General features: G+C 37.7%; 1 protein-coding gene across 3 annotated transcripts in view; it reads left to right on the forward strand.

The window, feature by feature from the left end:
• BZW2 (basic leucine zipper and W2 domains 2) overlaps window positions 1-20291 on the forward strand; it is a 64221-nt gene that overhangs the window by 19384 nt on the left and 24546 nt on the right. Inside the window, exons 1-5 of one of the 3 annotated variants that reach the window (XM_035020674.1) lie at window positions 834-1279; window positions 3849-3913; window positions 12786-12962; window positions 17068-17171; window positions 19477-19542. In XM_035020674.1, the coding sequence (XP_034876565.1) occupies window positions 3856-3913; window positions 12786-12962; window positions 17068-17171; window positions 19477-19542 (405 nt within the window). In that variant the 5' untranslated portion in view covers window positions 834-1279; window positions 3849-3855. Of the gene's footprint in view, window positions 1-833; window positions 1280-3848; window positions 3914-12785; window positions 12963-17067; window positions 17172-19476; window positions 19543-19863; window positions 19882-20291 lie in introns of those variants that run through there. The other 2 variants (XM_035020676.1, XM_035020677.1) reach the window with 2 other exon arrangements.

Genomic DNA, 20291 nt, shown 5'->3' on the forward strand with positions numbered 1-20291 from the left:
TCCAGACCAGAACAGTCATCCCCTTATAGGAACAACAAGAAAATCAGTCCTTCTCTGCTAGATCAGATTCTTTCCAAAATGAAGGGAATTAAAGAAGAAAAATACCAGGCAAGACAACACACAATGTGTCAATCTACTCAAGGTGTGTTGGGCAACTGGCAGAATTAGTACACAGTTGCCAAGAGGCCAACCCATCTGAGCTGCTGGCCCATTGTCACACTTGGACCCAGAGTCAGTTGGGAGTAAGGGATAGAATCTACAAAGGACCCAGGACAGTAAGAATAGTAACAGAGGGACGTGGGTGAAATTTTATTTCTTATATTTTAAACTGAAACATCTTTCAGTTGGGCCTTTCAGTTTAGTTTATTCAAAAAAATGTTTATTTCATTAATAGGGTACTTAGTTTTGAACTTTGATTGAATCTTTTTAATATTTTATTGTCTTTTCTCTTGTGGAATAGCCAAGAAATTTAGTCTCTGAGGTGACATGGGAAATATTTAAATCCAGTTGTGTTTTACCATTTTGCATACAATTTTCTTGTAATACTATTTTAAACCATGGAGCTTTTCCATGGAGGGATGGCATGAGCTTATTTTTATTTTGTCTGTGTGTTTGGCTGATTGTTTTTTTTTTTTTTAAAGATTTTATTTATTTATTTGACAGAGAGAGAGATAGCGAGAGCAGGAACACAAGCAGGGGGAGTGGGAGAGGGAGAAGCAGGCTTCCCGCGGAGCGGGGAGCCCGACGTGGGACTCGATCCCAGGACCCTGGGATCATGACCTGAGCCGAAGGCAGACGCTTAACGACTGAGCCACCCAGGCGCCCCTGGCTGATAGTTTTTTGAATGCATATATAGGCTGTACCCCAGATAAGTTTTGTCTCTGAGGATTCTGTTAAACTGATTTAACATATGCATCTATACATACCTATGTGTATGTATTTTTAGTTGTTTTCAAGTTGTGAATTGTAGTGCAATCTAATCAAAATAAGCATTTGACATTGGCCTAATAGAACCGTCTTTGTTATTCTTCTGGCCTAATAGAACCGTCTTTGTTATTCTTCGTTACTTTCCCAGGTTGAAACTAGCACAGTTTCTCATTCAAAGTGCCCTTGCTTCTCTCCCGCCAGGGCTTCAGTGAGTACCTTATGAAGCAGATTATAATGTAGCTCCGAGGGCTAAATTTAGAGACAAGCCAAGCCTCTGCTCTAAATAGTAACAGCTAAGCGATAGAGACTTTTGGTGAACAGAGGTCTTCATTTAGTCTTTCAATAGCAGTAGGTGAGTTGCTGTTGGTGTTTGTTTTAATTTTTGCTGCTGTGTATGTCAGAATCTTTGTATGCTTTTTTTGTTTAAATGTTACTATGTTGTTTTCCACCTGCGGTATACAGAAGGTGTGCAAAATAAGGTCACAAAACGAGACCATGAAGAAACAAACTTTTGTGTTTAGAACTGAAGAGATTATAAATGGAGCTAAAGATTTTTAAAATAGAGTAATTCTCTGATCGGTAGGCTGTGTTTTGTGGCAATTCCTCATTAGCAGAAAAACAGCAACAAAATGCTAAGCTAGAGTTAGAGAGTTCGGTGAGTTTATATTCCGGACTGTAAAATAAAACTTTTAGAGAAGGCTTACACTTTTAAAATATTTTTTATTATTTCCATAATAGAGACATCTTTAGCAAAGAGTAACTGCAGCATGTTCACCTGCTAGAAAAGCTTCAGGCTACTTGGAGTCTTTTTTTGTTTTTATAATACCTCAGTATGAGACCTAAACTCTTTAACAGGTATTTTTTCTTTGCTGGCACAGGAAAATATTTTATATAATATTTGTAGTGTTTGGGGAGGTGTAGAAACAAGAAACACACACATCCATTATGAGTACCCCAATGAAATGTTTGCTAATCCAGAGTGAATCTTTTGAAAATGCCAACAAGAAAATTTCTGAATGAAAGAGTCTTGTAGTGACTGTAAATAATGCATTAGAAGCTCTATTTCCAACTTCCATCAAATGAGATTTCATTAAGTTTATTGCTTTTGTAACTATTTCCGTGTGTAGCTGCTGCCCCCCCCCCCCCCCCACGTAGTGATCACTTTCTCTACCCTTTGTTCTAGATTTGTACTGCTATTGTACTGTAAATGTTTGTGAGTTTTATCTCCTCTAGGCCCTCTGCTCCTTGAGGGCGTGGAATCTGGCTTAGTCACCTTTATAGCTCAAAGCATGATACATTAAGTTCACTCTATGGGATTGATGAAAATTATCTCTACTTAAGCCATAACAGAAAATCCTTTTTGTGTTACTTTTCTTTTTAATCCATTCCACTTTTTAAATTATGATTAAAGGTTTAAGTGATAAACATTACTTTCCATATGAAAATAGATTTTCTTCTTTCATGGTGTGGAAAGTTTGGGTATATAAATAGAATCATTTTTATATGTTCTTAAGGATCTTTTTAAACTTTGAGACATAATTAAATAGTTTACTCGGATACAGCAGATTTTCTTGATTGTTTAATGGTGACTTAATTGGAAAAATCTAGACATTCTCAAATCACAATTAAAAAGAACTTTGAAAGGTAATTAAATAATTTGCTTGACATTTTCTTAATTGTGTGGTCTTCATAATTTTGGTAATCTGGATATATTTTCATATTATAATATTCATGCCACAAGGTTATTCTTAATTTCTAAGAGATCTTACAGAGCAGGTTCTTTTTTACTTTTTTTTTTTAAGATAATTTAATCTTAAATTTTCTTTGCATAGAAAAGCAAATATTATGTATATTCCCTTTTTAACCAAAAAATTACACTTCACACTTTTATTCAGCTTGCTTTTTTCCATTAACAGTATGCCTTGAACATCTTTCCATGTCTGTGCAATAGCTTATTTGACAATTATTAACTAAATGCGAACTCTACTTAGTGTTGTTTTAGATACTAAAGATACTGCTTTGAGTAAAACCTACAAAGTCCCTACTCACGTGGGGGTTACATTCTAATGGGGAAAATGAACCATGGGCAAACCCATCATGGTGAAATGGTAGGTGCTACTAAGGGCTGCGAAGAGAAATAAAGCTTGGTAAGGAGAGACGGACAAGGGACACCATTCGTGGGGGTCACCAGGGAAGGCTTCTCTGAAAAGGAGGCACTTGAGTGAGGGCAGAGAGTGAGCCATGTGAATGAGTGGGGAAAGATCCTTCCCAGAGGAGAGGCAGCTTTCTCCGGCACATTGGAAGAAGAGAACAGTACGGCTGGGGCGCAGTGAACGAGGGGGAGGGATGCAGATGGCCGAAGCGTGATCAGAGAGGGAGCCAGGGCAAGAAATGTAGCACTGCATTTAGATCTCATTCTTCTGTAAAGCTTCATAACTTTCCATTTGATGGCTTCTTAGAACTTACTTAACCAGACTACTGTTTATGGGCATTTAACTTTGCAAGTTTTTATTCAACAGTGCTGCGACTCAGTCCTTTTGTACACACGCACTTACACGAGTGCACGCAGGCATAATTATGCATATTTGTGTGGGTAAAACGGCAAAGTAAATTTCTAGTAAAAGAATTTGTGGACTACAGGTTATGCACGTGTAAATATTTATATTCACCAACTGCTTCTCCAAAGTACTGCATGGAGTTTATTCCCTCTGTCAAAGTTTATGTCTGTGGTCGTTTTCCCTATGTCTTTTGTCAACACTAGATATTATTAAATTTTAAAAGTTTTGCTAGTTCAACAGTTACAATTACACCTTGCTTTTAAAAGTATATTCAGTATAGGTGAGGTGGAACGTATGCTTATTAGCCATACATTTTTATGTGAACTGCTTATTTGAAATAATCTTTATTTTCTTTGTTTTCAGAAATTTTATGAATAAGCATCAGAAGCCAGTGCTAACAGGCCAGCGGTTCAAAACTCGGAAAAGGGGTAAGGTTGTGCTGTGCGTTTGCGTGCGTATGGGCGTTGGCAGAGCGGGTGAAGTTCTAAGCAAGTTAGGAGATTTGCAGAAGGATTAGAATTATCCTTGTTTCCACGGAACCGCCCTCGTTCTATTCTTTTAAGCTCTGGATATAGAATCTGAAGTTCTGCATTCAAGCCTTTGAATAGTTCTTTACGTGTTTGATTTTGGACAAGTCATTTAACTCGTCTGAACTTTGTGTCTTTATCTACTAAAGGAGGATGATTCTATCTGGTCAAGGTTTCCTCACTCTCCTGTGAGGCTATGAAGACAATAGATAAACTCTGCTGTTTTTGACATCCAGCATTTGTATTTGAGTTTTGCTTTCTTTGTTGTTTTTAAGGAAATGTTGAGAGCAAAGGTGGTAAAACTTAGGAGAAAAGTAAATTAGGGAAGGAGGTATTGATGAGTTTTTACACTTGAAAATTTAATAAGTCAAATTAAATTTACAGCCTAAATATGTTTAAAGCTCAGGATATTTTCACATGTCTTTTATTGTGGAAAGGTAGTGATAGACCCCATTTGATGACTGGTAACAAATTTATTTGGGTGAGTGACTTCTTTTTATACTATGTTCATCTTATCATCCTTTCTGTGTAAAGAATAGTTGTAAATTTTTAATCAGTTTTGCATAATTATAAAGAAGTCCTTTTGGACTTAAAAAAAAAAATAGTTGAGCCATAACGTGACAAGGAAACTTTTTTTAAAAGGAAACATGATATGAAATTATGTTGACTAACACTGAGGACAATAACTGAAACATATTTAAGAAAGTATCGTGCAGAAACATGAATGACAATTAGATATCTCTGTGAAGCCTCACTGCTGATTGCAAAGGTTGATGGCAGGTAATGGTCACCAAGTGCTAAATTGTTGAATTGATAGCCCATAGTATATGGCTTTGGCATTTCCAGTGTTGAGGTAGCCCCTGCAGCTTATGCTGTCTTGCATAAGTACTGTGTCTGCATAAGTAACAAGTCTAGCCTTGCAGAAGGAAAGGAAGTCTGAATGCAATCAGTCATTTGGAGTAGAAGAGTTCGTGAGAGTCACTAGATAGCAGTGGAGGCTGAATTTAAAACTGTAAATGCTGCTTGCTGGGAATTCACATTCCTACTAAAAAAAGAAAATTAAAAAACTGTAAAGTAAGCAAAATGTGGTTATTTTGTACAGTATTTTTGTCTTGTGCTTTCCCCTTTTCTATTTTTTTTTTTTTTCATCCCTGGCTCATCCCTATAAGCTAAGGCACATGGCCTGAGCCATCTCCCTCTGCTTGGTCCTCGTCTGGGTCCTTATCTTGGTCTTACAAATTACGTCCCCACTACATTTCCTCATTGAAATCCAGATGTTGATATCAATACAAGGCGTTACAGTCAATGTGCCTTCATTATCTCATGGTTTAAAAGCAGTCATGGGGGAAAAAAATTATGTGGATGATTTTAAAAGGACTTCATCAGGAAGGAACGATACAGTTCAGAAAGTTAATTGTAGTTAAGGTATTGTTGATCCTGGTAATGTGATAATATCTAATATATGCCCACCTGTGAGGTGCAGAAAGGTTCTCCTTCCCCTGCCCACTGGGGGAACGTGTTAATCTCAGACCTGGATCCCCAACTCGAACAGCTTTACCCGTGTGATGCTGATTCATGGTAACTGAGCTTAAAAGCCAAGAGAGGGCCCAAGGATTGCACAACAGCCGACATGACTCAACAAGTAAATTGGCTCTTAGAGTCAGTCTTCAGTTTTGAACTGGAAAGGTTTTCTCAAATTCTGAGCTGGTTTGTCTCTTGATTCATTCAGTGAGCAAGATTGTGCCTATGTCTTTCTGCTCCTGGAATACTCAGAGAGAGCTACCCAGAAATATATATTATTTGTCAGTTGATCGGGATTTATATAACTCAGGTCTGTTGGGGATTTCAGCAGCACTTGAGCTATTTTGTGCCAGACTGCTGGCTGGGGGGAAAAATGGAGTCAGCCTCATTTTCTACACTTTATAATAGTGAATTGCCTCCTGATGATTTATCGTGCTTTGGCTTTTCTTTTGCAATTATGATAGGGCTGACTTCAGATAAATGGTTGGCAGTTTTGTAGAGCTGAGGCAAAAAATCTAGTGAGGTTATTTCAAGGTCATTTTCATAGGCTGTCTTCTGAGGATCTGTCTTCAGTTTGGAACTGTTTGCTAGCAAAGCTAATAATGCTCTTCCATGCCAAGTTAGTAAAAAAAAAATGTATTTTCTATTGCTTAACATCAAAATTAAACATTATGATAGGACACATCATTTAGAAATCTACTCAGACTGTTTTCCTTTATGAAATATACACATCCTATTTATGATATTTTCTTCAAAGAAATTATGTTTTCTAGTGTGGCTTGTGGGAATTTGAAACAATAGAAATTTCTCCCCTGTGCCATTGTTATGCTTAGCTAAGTGAAATATTTAATAACTGAACTCACCTCCCTATAAATTTTGTAGAGAAATTGGATTAAAATTAGTGAAAATAGGAGAGAAAAAAAATGACCGACTACAGGCATCCAGAGTGCCCACATACCCTGGGTTCTTCCTGAGACTTTTCATCTGTCTTGGCAGTTTTAAATCACTCTTAGATGTATAATAAGTGTTAGCAACTAATCTAGTAAACCTTCGAATGCTGAAATATGTATGTTTGTAAATATATATATGTAAATATATGTGTATGTGTATAGTTAGAAAACCCATGATTGTTCAAACTCATTTACTATACTTAAGTGACAGTCAAAAAAGGATGTAGGTTTTGTTATTTATCACTGACTCAGTGGTAGGAAAAGTGTTATATTAACCAGATACTATGATTCCCAGAGAAAGCAGTGTGTTTAGATAACTTAGAGGCATATTTGAGCATCAGAAATAAGCCTGTTTCTCTATGTCAGTATAAGGGCCAGCATGACTAACTCTCTAGTGTCACACTTGTGATTCACCAACACAGTATAAATTTGAGACCCTAATTATATACTTCCCGCTTCAAGGGAGGTTAGACCTGTCAAATGGAAACGCAAGGAAGTAATAGCGTATTTTCATTAAGATTTTGTTAGTATTTTTGCTAGACTGTCCTCAAGTGAACTACAAAGTACATATAATGTCTAGTTTCAGATAAAAAAAGAACTTTGGGGTAAAATATGTCATGTTTCCCCAAATTTTCATCAGTGTTCTTGCCATTTTCTTGTTGGGGAATTTCGTATTCCTCTGGATGAACATGTTATCTTAGCAGATGGGCGCTTCTTTTCAGCCTGCAAAAGAATGATTAATCTTAGCATGCCATCACAACTTCTTAAGATGCCCAAGCTACGAGCGATCATTTTGACCTAATGCATTATCACTCACTGTTGAAGTATCTTCGGCCATGACATGCTGTCTTCATCCTCTTACTTCCCTCTTCCTTGGCAGATCTCTTAGGAAGATAGAACTGAAATGAAGGGCTTTATACAAACACAAGTTCTTGAGTTGTCTCTCCGATTCAAAACAAAGTCCTCTGCGTGAATTCTTAGCACGGTCTAGATTTTTTACCTGTTTACTAACTTTCATTTTCCAATGCCTCAAAGTTACAATTTTCGAATCATCAAAGCCCGTTCTACCGCCCGAGTCAACGTTCAAGTGCGTCGTAGTGCCGTTGCCGGAATGGCCTCAGTTGGTTTTGAAAGCTGGTTACGAGACAATAAACAACTTGTGGTGGTTTTGCTTCTCATGTTCTCATATAACAGGAAAGAAATCTTTTACTGCCAAAGGGGTTAGGAGAATTACCTTTTGGCTGGACCCGGAGTGGGGGGTGAAGTGTCCTTCGCTTGCCATTGAGTTCGTCCTGCGTAGTCACAGCTCCCCCCTCCTCCAGCTTCTCCTCTGTTCCCCTGGAGTTCCCGTTCTCGTCCTCCCCCTCCACAAAACAAGACCTTAACTATATTTTTCCTGCAGTCAACATTTGCATGTTCTTGGCTGCGTAATGTTTTGCTTATGGCATCACAAGGACTTTTATCTCTTGTTCGTGAAAAATGGCGTTCAAGTTACGTCTGTCTTTATGGCATCTTATGCTGTGTGACTCTGACTGGTACTGGGGATGCCGTTCTTTGGTTCTGATGCTGTGGGGTTAACCCCTTACAACTCACCCCTCCTACTAGACCAGTATAAACAGTCAGTCTGTACAAAACAGACAGGTGCTATTCTGGTCTCCAAGTAGTTTTTTAAATGTATGCGGGTCCCATGGTTTAAATAGTCAAACCATCCTGCAAGACATGTTATAGCAACACCAGGTAAATTCCCCAGAGGAATGCCTTCTGCTCTTTATATGCTTCTTTTAATTTTACGTTCACTTAACCAAGTAACATTCTTACATGGTTATTTCCTGACTTTTCTGGGGGAGGTATTATATCTGCACTTGATACTACGGAAGATGAGGATTTAGCTCTCTTCACTGCCCTATCCACCTACAGACCTCTTCTTTCTTTTTACTGTAGCCCAGTTTAGCTAGACCGCTGTATAGGGTTTCTGTTACTTTGACTTTGTGCAAGCTCTTCACAGTTCAGCTGTTACTGGATTACTCTTTTTTCTGAACATCATTTGGTCTTTGGAGTTAATGTTTCATAATTTAAATGTCATAATTTATCCTTTTTTGTTGCTCTTGTTGTCAGTGCCTTAACACTACGCAATACCAACCTTTCCCTTCGTTATGTAAACCTTTTAATACAGAAACTTGAGGACTTCTTATCATATGTCGTATAATGCTAGCATAGTGACAAACCCTCCCCAGCGGCTTGCCCTCTAGGCCAGCAGTACAGCTCACGATGTGAGATGTTTGCAATATCTTTTCACCGCTGTCCCGGAGAGTCCTATTGCCTGTCTCCTCCTATTTTTTTCTCTTTTCCTGGGATCTCATGACTTAATAAGATCATGTGATCATGAGTTATTCTCTCATTTTGGTGTGGAGTGTCTGCTTCAAGCCTTCTTTTTAGAAAGGAGGGTATGAGAAACATCATTTTTGAGGCCTCAGATGCCTCAAAATGCATTTATTCAGCTTTTACACTTGGCTGACAGTTTGACTGAACTCCGGACTTAGAGTTTGGAAACTATTTTCCATCAGAATTTTGAAGAAATTTCTTCTGGTTTCTGGTATTTCTGTTGAGCAATTTAATGTCATTCTGGGGTGCCTGGGTGGCTCAGTCGGTTAAGCGTCTGCCTTCGGCTCAGGTCATGATCCCGGGGTCCTGGGATCGAGCCCCGCATCGGGCTCCCTGCTCAGCGGGGAGCCTGCTTCTCCCTCTGCCTGCCCCTCCCCATTGCTTGTTCTCTCTCTCTCTCTCTCTCTGTCAAAAATAAATGAATAAAAATCTGTAATGTGATTCTGTTTTTGATAGTTTATATGTGATTTGGGTTTTTGCCCCTGAAACTGCTGACAGCTGCTTTGTTCCCAGCATTGAGATTATGCGATAACGTTGGCATCTTATCGTGGGCCCACTTTGAATCCTCGTGTGCAGACAACTCTTTACTGAGAAACTCATGTCTTTCAACTCTGTAAAACTTTTCTCGAAATTTTTAAATCATTTCTTTCCTTAAAAAAAAAAAAAAAAATTCTCAGGGCACCTGGCTGGCTCAGTCTGTGGAATATGTGACTGTTGATCTCTGGTTGTGAGGTCGAGCCCTGCATTGGGTGTAGAGATTACTTTAAAAAAATAGAAAATCTTAAAAAAAAATTTCTCATTAAAATTACTATGTGGACATTTGACTGGTGTGCCCTTTTTCTTATTTTTTTGCTCCTATTTTCTAGGTCTTTTTTTCTTGACTTTTTTTTCTAGTTTCTAGGAGATATTCTCAGCTTTCTTTCTCAGCTCTTCTATTGAGTTTATGACTTTTTCTATCATACTTTCCACTTCCAAGAACTCTTTTATTCATGACATGTTTCTTTTTTTAGCATTTTATTCTTCCTTTCTTCTTCCTCCTCCTTCTTGTTTCTTAAATTTGCAGTGTCCACTTATCTCTCTAAAGGTATTTATGATGGGATTTTTGTGAAGTTTCTGGTTCATCCTTTACCCCTCCCTTTCCACATCCAAACTCATTCTCTAAAAGGGGAGATGAAGGTGAAGTCCTGTGAATTGAATCCTACCTTTACCTTTAATTTAGTCATTTTTTTTTCCTGCCTCTTCGGACCTCTGGTTTGTCATCTTCACTTCTTTTCAACAGTGTATGATCCTTGCTTTGTTTAGGATCTAGCTCCAGGGGCCCCCGGCTGGTTTAGTTGGTGGGGCATGGGACTCTTGATCTCGGGGTCATTCATATTCAAGCCCCACATTGGGCGTAGAGATTATGAAAAAAAAATAAAAATTAAAAAAAAAAAGATCTGACTCCAAACTGACCTTCCACAAGAAGTCTCTCTTGAGTCTGCTGAGGGTAGGAAACTCCATATATCCATATCCCTACATCCTCTGAAGCCCTTTTGGGGCTTCTACAAATTCAAAACTGTTTCCATTAAAATACTAAGATTTTATTTGCCTCTTTCACACATTCACTCATGGTGTATGGTGGTTTCCCAGAGGCTACATGATGTGTGATATCACAACAGATTGCACACAATGCTTAAGGGAATCCATCTCTCTGCTATTAAGCCAGGCATTAAAGAGATTAAACAAAGCCTGTCTTCACACTAATTTTTTTAATTTGATAAATATTTTTAAATTTTAAATTGGCTCAGTTGGTTAAGCGACTGCCTTCGGCTCAGGTCGTGATCTCCTGGAGTCCCGGGATCGAGTCCTGCATCAGGCTCCCTGCTCGGCAGGGGGTCTGCTTCTCCCTCTGACCCTCCTCCCTCTCATGTGCTCTCTCTCATTCTCAGTCTCAAATAAATAAATAAAAAATCTTTAAAAAAAAAAAGTTTTTAAATTTTGTTTTAATTTCTATAAAGTAAGTATCCATAGATATAACCTCCTTACACAAAAAAGCTCTTTGGAATCCTCAGTACTTTTTAAGGGTGACAGGGGGTCTTGAGACCAAAATGACTGAGAACATCTGCTCTGAAGCTATAAATATACATATATAGTTCATGGTATATATTAAATATTTAAGTGCCCTGGAATAACTTATCTTGTAAAAAGAAATAAATGTTGATATACATGTGGAGAAAAGGAGAACTTCATGAAATGTTGGTGGGAATATAGAGTGGCATAGCCACTACGGAAAATGGGATGAAAGTTCCTCAAAAAATTTAGGGGCACCTGGGTGGCTCAGTCATTAAGCGTCTGCCTTCAGCTCAGGTCATGATCCCGGGTTTCTGGGATCGAGCACCGCATCGGGCTCCCTGCTCAGCGGGAAGCCTGCTTCTCCCTCTCCCACTCCCTCTGCTGTGTTCCCTCTCTCACTGTGTCTCTCTCTGTCAAATAAATAAATAAAATCTTAAAAAAAAAAAATTTAAAGGGGCGTCTGGGTGGCTGAGTTGGTTATGTGGCCAACTCTTGATTTCGGCTCAGGTCATGATCTCAGGGTCCTAGGATCCAGCCCCGCATTGGACTTCACGCTCAGCAGGGAGTCTGCTAGAGGATTTTTTCTTCCTCTCCTTTCCCCCCTTCCCCCTCATGCACACACTGTCTCAAATAAATAAATAAATCTTTTTAAAAAATTTTAAAATAGAACTACCATATGATCTAGTAATTCTACTACTGGGTATTTATCTGAAGAAAATGAGAACAGTAATTTGAAAAGTTATAGGCACCACTGCGTTCATTGCAGCATTATTTACACAAATAGCCAAGGTATGAAAGCAACCTAAGTATCCACTGATGGATGAATGGATAAAGAAAATGTGGTATATACATATATGCAACAGAATATTATTGAGCTATAAAGAGAAAGAAATCTTGTCATTTGGGACAACATGGATAGACCTTGAGGGCATTATGATAAATAAGTCAGACAGAAAGACAGATACCATATGATCTTACTTATGTGCGGAATCTTTCAAAACAAAACAAAACAAACCCCCCACAATCATAGATACAGAGAACAGACTGGTGGTTGCCAGAGGCAGGGAGTGAGGGGCGGGCAGAATAGGTGAAGGTAGTCAAAAGGAACAAACTTCCAGTAATGAAATAAGTAAGTTCCAGGGATGTGATGTACAGTTTGGTGACTATAGTTACTGATACTGTGTGGTATAATAGAAAGTTGCTGGGAGGCTAAGTCTTAAAAGTTCTCGTCACAAGAAAAAAGAATTATAACTATCTATGGTGGTAGATGTTAACTATACTTCCTCTGGTTGGTAATCATTTTGCTGCACATCTGAAACTAATATGTCAATTATATAATTGATACATTGATAATTGAAACTAATATATGTCAATAATAAGAGTAATAATAGCAAATAATAAAGAGATGTCCCTCTTTATTTCCTCCGTCCTAATCTTTATTTTGTTGATTTGTATATTCTCCTTTATTCTTAGGCAGTTCTCCCTGAGTCATTTTCTTTATCCTAAATCAAAGAAAATTTTAAGTTTTGATTGTTATACTTTATTTTTTCTCAGGTCGTTAGGGTAAATAGATTACAGTGGCCTATCCTGTGGATGACAGAAATGATCAGTTATCAATTTTATTATGTATTAGATAGAGTTAACGTATTTTTGTGGCCCCTTTAAATAGGAAATAAAAAATTTGATTGAATAAATGTTTAAACAAGGAGTTTCAGAACATGTAAATCTAGCAGAAAAACTTAGTTGTCTTCCAACTTTTAAATAATCACACTGTCAAGTAAAGAATGATGGACAAAGGAAATGTATGGTTGCATTTGGGAATAGGATGTGTTAGTAAAAGGATTAATTTTATAACTTACTTATTTTAGATGAAAAAGAGAAATTCGAACCCACAGTCTTCAGGGATACACTTGTCCAGGGGCTTAATGAAGCTGGTGATGACCTTGAAGCTGTAGCCAAGTTTCTGGATTCCACAGGCTCAAGATTAGATTATCGTCGCTATGCAGACACGCTCTTCGATATCCTGGTGGCTGGCAGTATGCTCGGTAAGCCACGCATTGTAGAGTCTTCTTGTAGTACTTGAAATTCCATTGAAATACTTCCTTATGAGGTAGAATCTTTATAAATTTACATTTATGAGAGTTGATAAAAAATACAAATGGCAGTCTGTACAGTTTTTACCTCGTTTACAAGTTGGGATGGTAGTAGTGTGGCTGTAGAAACAGTTACTGGTTAAGAAAGGCATAGAAATGGGGCGCCTGGGTGGCCCAGTCGTTGGGCGTCTGCCTTCGTCTCGGGTCATGATCACAGGCTCCTGGGATCGAGCCCCACATCGGGCTCCCTGCTCGGCCGGAAGCCTGCTTCTCCCTCTCCCACTCCTCCTGCTTGTGTTCCCTCTCTCGCTGTGCCTCTCTCTGTCAAATAAATAAATAAAATCTTAAAAAAAAGGGGGGGGGCATAAAAATATCGATTTTTGTTGTTGTTGTTGATGTCACCCCATGGCCACTTTGCTTTATAGCTAAAGGCCAGCTTCCCATGTGTCTCTAATTCTTAAATGTTTCTGAAGCAGACAGAGGAGGAGGAGTAAGTAATTCATGTAGTAGAGTACGACTTCGTGTGTGTCCGCTAGTTCCTTCCAGTATATTTAATCAACCCCCAATGCCATAGCACCTTTTCATTTGACGCCCAGCCTTTTTTCATGCAGTGAAATGTAACTGTGTCAACAAATTTAAAAGTAATTCTCTGTTTTTCATTAAATGCTGTTTAATCCGTAAATAATAAAATGTCAAAAATATAGTTCAGATCTGGTTTTTAAAAAATGCGTAGTTGTGAGTATAGAGCTAAAAGGATTAAGAATAGAAGTTTTAAAATTATTAAAGATAGGTTAAAAGCAAAATAAAAATTGGAGAGCAGAGGCATCTAGGAAGAAGGCTTTAGAATACTATTTCAGTGCCATGGTATGTTGGTCTAAATGTTGATGAGATGTCATAATGACCCATTGTTTCTTTCATAGTTATTCTTAGAACTTAGTTTTTATAATTAGTTTCTTTGGTAACCATAAATCACGAGGAGTGGTCAGACCCCTAGGCTAGGGAATTTCAACTGCCTAGGGGGCATTTGCAAGTGTGTAGAAATGTCTGGGTTGCTACAAAGACTTGGTAGTGGAGACCGGTAGGCCTCCTACTTTGCTATACAGGGGATATTCAAAATAATGAAAAATGGCCCTGTCCAGTGTGATATATCAGTGCCTTTCATTGAGAAACACAGTTTAAGCCACCCTACTTAAGGACAAGGTACATACTTTCATCCATATTGAGGTAGAGCCACACTTAAATTCCTCCCTCTGAGAAATCTCTCCGTTTGGCAACATGCTCCACTTAACTACCAGGCCCCCTTTTGATCTGTACTGTTGCTTTTCACTATGTACCACGTTAGTTTTGTTGCTATTACTGTATCTAAAGATCTCACATTCTCACTGCTGATAATTCAAGTCCAAGTATAAGAGCTATATGTAGTGTGTTCAAATCCCTTTACCCAGAGATAACTTGTTAATATTTTGATTAATTCCCTTCTGTCAGTCTCTTTACCTACATATGCTAATTTGTGAGAATGGGATGATATTTTACAAGTATGATACTCTGCATGGCTGTTTTGTACTTATTCAACAGTAGGTTGTTGCCTTTCATGCCCAGGGGTGTTACCTTGGATGATTCCAAAAAGAACCAAAATCATACCGATTTTGAAGCATATTTAACTTGTTCCTCATTTCCTTTATTATAAGTAATCAGTGTCTGTATACACATAGATTTGTACTTTTATCTGATTATATCTTTATATATTTAACAAGGGATTAATGAATTGAAGAATAGAGATATCTATATCTATCTTTGTCTTCCTATCAGAGAGAGAAGACTGGCCCTCAAAAGGAATATCCTAATTAACATTTTACCAAAAATCATGTGTTCCTACATGTTTATGTACACCTTTAGCAATAATATTAGGTACTCTCAAGCTTGTCAGTTTTTTTAAATTTTGCCAATTAGGTAAGTGATGTTTTCATTCAAAAACTTTTAAATCAATAGTGAAGTTGAACATCTTCTGATGTGATGATTGGCTTTTTGTATTTCATTAATTATGACATACTTTTATTGATATACTGGTAAATTCTACACAAGAATAGTCTTCAGCGAGTTTCGGTTTTTGCCAAAGTCACTCATGACTTTAATAGTCAATCCTATAGACCTTTTTCAGTTCTTAGTGCCCTCCTGGCAGCGACTGCTGACCCTCTGTCATTCTTGAAATGTTTTATTTTCTTCCCTTACACGAGACCGTTTCAACTTGTATTTCTCTGGATGCCTCTCACATGATTCTTGGGTCTCCATACTTACTGCCCCCATGTATATATTAAATTATCTGTACACTTTGCATTAATAATCTCAAATCTTCATTAACCATCTGTATAATGATGATCAGCAAATTTATATCTGCAACCCAGATTTTGCTCCTTCACTCTACATCCATATGTCCAAAAAGGTAGGGCAAAGCATATGGTAAGACTTAGGAGCACAGTTGTTACAACCCCCAGATATCTACCAGGGCCAGACCTATGATGTAATGAAGAAAGCCAGCCAGGCACATTCTTTTTACATAAACACTTTGTTTACTTAGTAAGTATGGGAATTGTCTTCATACGCACCAAAAAAAAAAATTTACCTTCTTCCATTGTTCTTAAAACAATAGTCATCTTGGTTTTTCAGTTGTATTCTTTACAGTAGATATAAGAACTATTTTTTCTTTTACTTATATTTTGAGGAGAACAGCAGGCTCACCAAAATTTTAGAAAGGGCAATTAATACTTGATTCAGGTATCAGGGGAAAAAAAAATTAATGCAAGCTGTAGCAGTATTATCAATGTGTAACAAATCTTTTGTAAAAGAATGCAGTTTTTTAAAACTTACCTCTTAAGAGAAAACACTATAGTTTCAAAATCAGACTTTTCAGTTATGTAACTTCTGTCAGATAGGAGTCATTAGCCCAGAGTTTTTAGAAGATTATCATCTTAATAAAATTTTGTTCCAGGTGGTTGTATTCATTACAGAGAGCTAATTAAATCTTAGGCATAAATTAATTTCATGAAAATAGATTCCTGAAGGAGCTGACTTTTCTGAAAAGTAATTTACTTATAAAATGGTATGCTGGAGTCTGAAAAAGGTTGACTAGGTATAGCACTTTCATCCAAAGATCTGAAATCACAAGTTAAATCAAGGCAGTTACATAAATCCATAAAAGAAGTGGCTGGTGCAAGTGTATGTTCTTCAGATATTTGAAGAGTGTATGAAAGGCATTGGTCTAACTTGGCTTGTTCAATGCCCCCCCCCCCCCATTAAAATGAAATAGAATCAAAAAACAAAAAATCCTGTTGTTGATTCTATCCTTCTAATCACCCGGTGTTTGTTGAAACTTCCAGGAGGAGCCTTTGAATATGCAAATTTGAGTCATAGAAAAAAAGACATTCTTTTGTTCTAGTCCATTTATTCCATGATATTGTATAGGCCATGGGGAAAAAAGATGAGAGAGAATAAAATACACTCTTTCCTAGCCAACACAGCTGCCAGGTCTTCCAACACAAATAGCGAGGAGTCGGAATGTGGACTGATCAACCCTGCATGGATAATGGCGTTAGTGGAGGAGGGAACAGTTTTAAAACCTACTCACATAGAAACTAGCAAGGTCTGCTACAAGAACCAAGTCTGGCCAACCTCCAGTTGGTGAACTGGAGTCCCGCAAAATACTATTAAGCCTGAAAAAGTGAACCATGTCCTGATGTTGCACACATCAGGAACAACATTGAGAATCATTGAGTCCAGACTTAGAGTGATAAGATTTTATAGTGATAGGATCCTGGTAGAACATTAATCTCACACACTATGGCAGTACTATAAAATGGAACAACCAATTTGCTTTATATTAGAAACATACACAAATAGGTAACAACATATGCATCTACACATGCACCCCATCCTATGAATTTTTATGTGATTCTGGATTTTTACATCTACTTTTACTGTTCTCGATGTGCAGGAATTGATGTGTTCTGCAAATGCTCCTCTCATTTCAGTATTGTCTTAATCATTACCTTTCTCTTTTCAGCCCCTGGAGGAACACGCATAGATGATGGTGACAAGACCAAGATGACCAACCACTGTGTGTTTTCAGCAAATGAAGATCATGAAACCATCCGAAATTATGCTCAGGTAGAACCCCTCACTGAGATTGTTGTGTAAGAAGGGAAACATTTGAGCAGGATTTAGGGAAACAGTGGGTTCAGAAATTCTACAGGCCACTTTTTAAATAGGAATGTTAGATTGCTCTTAACCCTATGAAGGGATACTCAACTGCATTCATAGTAAGGCAGTGGGTATTAAAACTTTGCAAAGGTAGACTTTTTTTACTTTTCACGTACACAGAACAGAATCAGATGCTCACATAAATTTTTTTTTTTTTTAATTTTATTTATTCATCAGAGAGAAAGAGCAGAAGCAGAGGGAGCGTCAGGTCGAGGGAGAGGGAGAAGCAGGCTCCACGCTGAGCAGGGAGCCCGATGCGGGACTCAATCCCAGGACCCTGGGATCATGACCTGAGCTGAAGGCAGATGGGTAACCGACTGAGCCACCCAGGCATCCCATAGATGCTAACATAAATTCTTATGGGAGTATAAACTAGTACAATCCTTAGGGAGAGCAATTTGGTACTATCTTTTAAAACTAACACTACACACTCCCTTTGACCCAGCAGTTCCGCTTATAGGACCTTATCTTGCAGATAAGCTTGCATGTGTGTAGAATGACACAGACAGTGGGAGTTATCTGTGTCACTTGTAAGAACATCACAGCGTGGAAACAGCACAAAAGTCTATCAGTAGAGTACTTGTTAAAGTTTTCTAATTCATGTTAGTAGATTATCGTGTGGCTATTAAAAAGAAAGAGACAAAAAGGTATTTGTAATATGTAAAATCTGTAAAGGAATCACATCCAGATTAAATAAAGAACTTCAAGTCAGTAAGAAAAGGACAAGCAGCCTATTAGGAAGGGATGTATAGGCATTTCAGAGGAGAGGAAACACAGGTCTCCCCCGAAACAGATGAAGACATCTTCAAACTTATTAGTAATTAGGGAAATTTCAATGAAAATCGTGAGATACCCTTTTGCATTCATTGGATTGGTAAAAAAATAAGAAGTCTTTAGGCCCTAGTGAAGGTCAGGAAGTGATGGGACTGTAAAATGGAACAGCCTGGTAAATGTGACCTTGTAAAGCTGAACATACTTGCGTCGTGACTAGCTGGTTTGGGATTGGTGTATTCCTGTGTTGTCACTGGCTTTTAACAGTCGGGTGTTATTCTCAGCTAGACTAGGAGTGCAAGTCCCAGGACTCGAGTGACTGTGCAAACTGGAAAGCAAGTTTGCTGGATTTTAATACCATTTATTCTTTTTCTTTTATTGCATTCTGGGTCATTATTCTTTCCTCATGGGGCACCAGTGTCATTTTTACCCTTGAGCTCCCCCGTCTTGATCATACTAAGTGATAAGCATACTAAAAGTTTTAGATGAGAGCTTATCATGTGGGATATAAGAGAAAGGAATTAGATTCAGAAATCATTTTCAGTTATAAAAATAATCCACATTTATAAAATCTCTATTTAAATAAGAACACTGTATTATTTTATTCAGGCTACCATAATAAAGTACCATAGAGTGGATGAAGAACGGAGAACTTTATTATTCCCAGCTGGGAAGGCTGGGGAGGCCCGATGGAGGTGTCAGCCAGTTTGGTTCCTGGTATAGACTCTCTTCTGGCTCTTAATAAGGTCATCAGTCCTATCAGATTAGGGCCCCACCCTTATTTAACCACCTCTTACAGTCCCTGCTTGCAAATACAGTCCCGTTGGAGGTTAGGGCTTCAACATATGAACTTAGTAGGAACACAAACATTCAGTCCATAGCAAACGTCATTCCACTTTAAAGAAACAGCCCAGAATTCCACCGAGACAGTTGCAAACCCTGCTTGAATGTTCTAACTGGATTGTGGGGGCCAGTAATCTTTTATTACTAAGTTATACCAATTTTTGCTTGTCTGCCAAAAAACATGTTTGTGTCGGCCTAAGAGTAGAATATCCCTGAAGTCTGCTCTCCTCTCCATCATATCCATGGTCTTTGTGATGATAAATGCAACCCCCTTCATTTCAGTTGTTTTTAATCTCTGCCTCTCACAGTTTTAACATTATGGTATTTTCATCAAAGTTAGTTTTGATTGCTTACCTGTTTTACTCTTGACTGAATTTCTTTTATTCTACATGGATGTAGTCATCCTTTTTTTCCCACAGGGGTCGTAATAACTTCTTTGAAATGCTTCCAGTTCTTGTATCACAGAATGCACATATTTAACTACAATTTATTATTATTATTATTATTAGAGGCCCATGTTGTGGTTATGGTGACTTTCTACCCCTATTGTCTTTTAAAATTGTTTACATAATATTGAATGGTTCTCTTTTATATTTAGGTCTTCAATAAACTCATCAGGAGATATAAATATTTGGAAAAAGCATTTGAGGATGAAATGAAAAAGGTAAAAATTCAAATGTAATGCCTTATCTGTATAAAGTAATGAAATGGAGAGGGAGAAAAATTTTACATATAGAATGATAGTGCAGACGTACCATGGACATAGTAAGTTTTTAATAAATGTTTCTTGAATGAATGAGTGTGACAGATCATTAGCTAATAGCTATAGGGTAAAATACATGATTAGCCTAGACTTTGTTCATTCATGTTTAATGTAAGACAGCACGCTTTATTCCATAGGAATGGTTTTATAGCATCTGATTCCTGACCTCGCAGGGCTTAAAATAAAAACTAGAGATTCCAAATATGCAAGAAAAATGATTATATCAAGCGAAGAGTTGAGGTATGTGATTTAATCAGTTCAAGCATGTGAAATAATATATGGACAGCAGCTAATAACCAGCAAAATTCTTTAATTTCCAAAAATACAGTTTAGCAAAGGGAATAGAAGCATTTCTTGGGAGATAATATGTGAATGTCAATCTCAGTGATGTTTGTCATCTGTAAAATAGCTGCAATAAGATGACATACCTCATGGTTTTGTAGGAATAAATGAGATAACATATAAGGTGGTTGATAGAGTTAAGTGGCCTCTAGTAAGTAGGGAAAGAAATAGTAGCACCTCATTAAAGAAGCCCTGCTTTCAGTAATTGCAACATGTTCCCTCTTCCAATTTCTAACTCTTGTGTGTATATATTTAGCACTCACTGCATTAACTTGTTACAGATTTGCACGTTGCTTTTTCATTGTTTC

This window comes from Mirounga leonina, unplaced genomic scaffold, assembly GCF_011800145.1.
Source record: "Mirounga leonina isolate KUSES-001 unplaced genomic scaffold, KU_Mleo_1.0 Mir_174, whole genome shotgun sequence".
In the NCBI taxonomy this organism is placed as follows: domain Eukaryota; kingdom Metazoa; phylum Chordata; class Mammalia; order Carnivora; family Phocidae; genus Mirounga; species Mirounga leonina.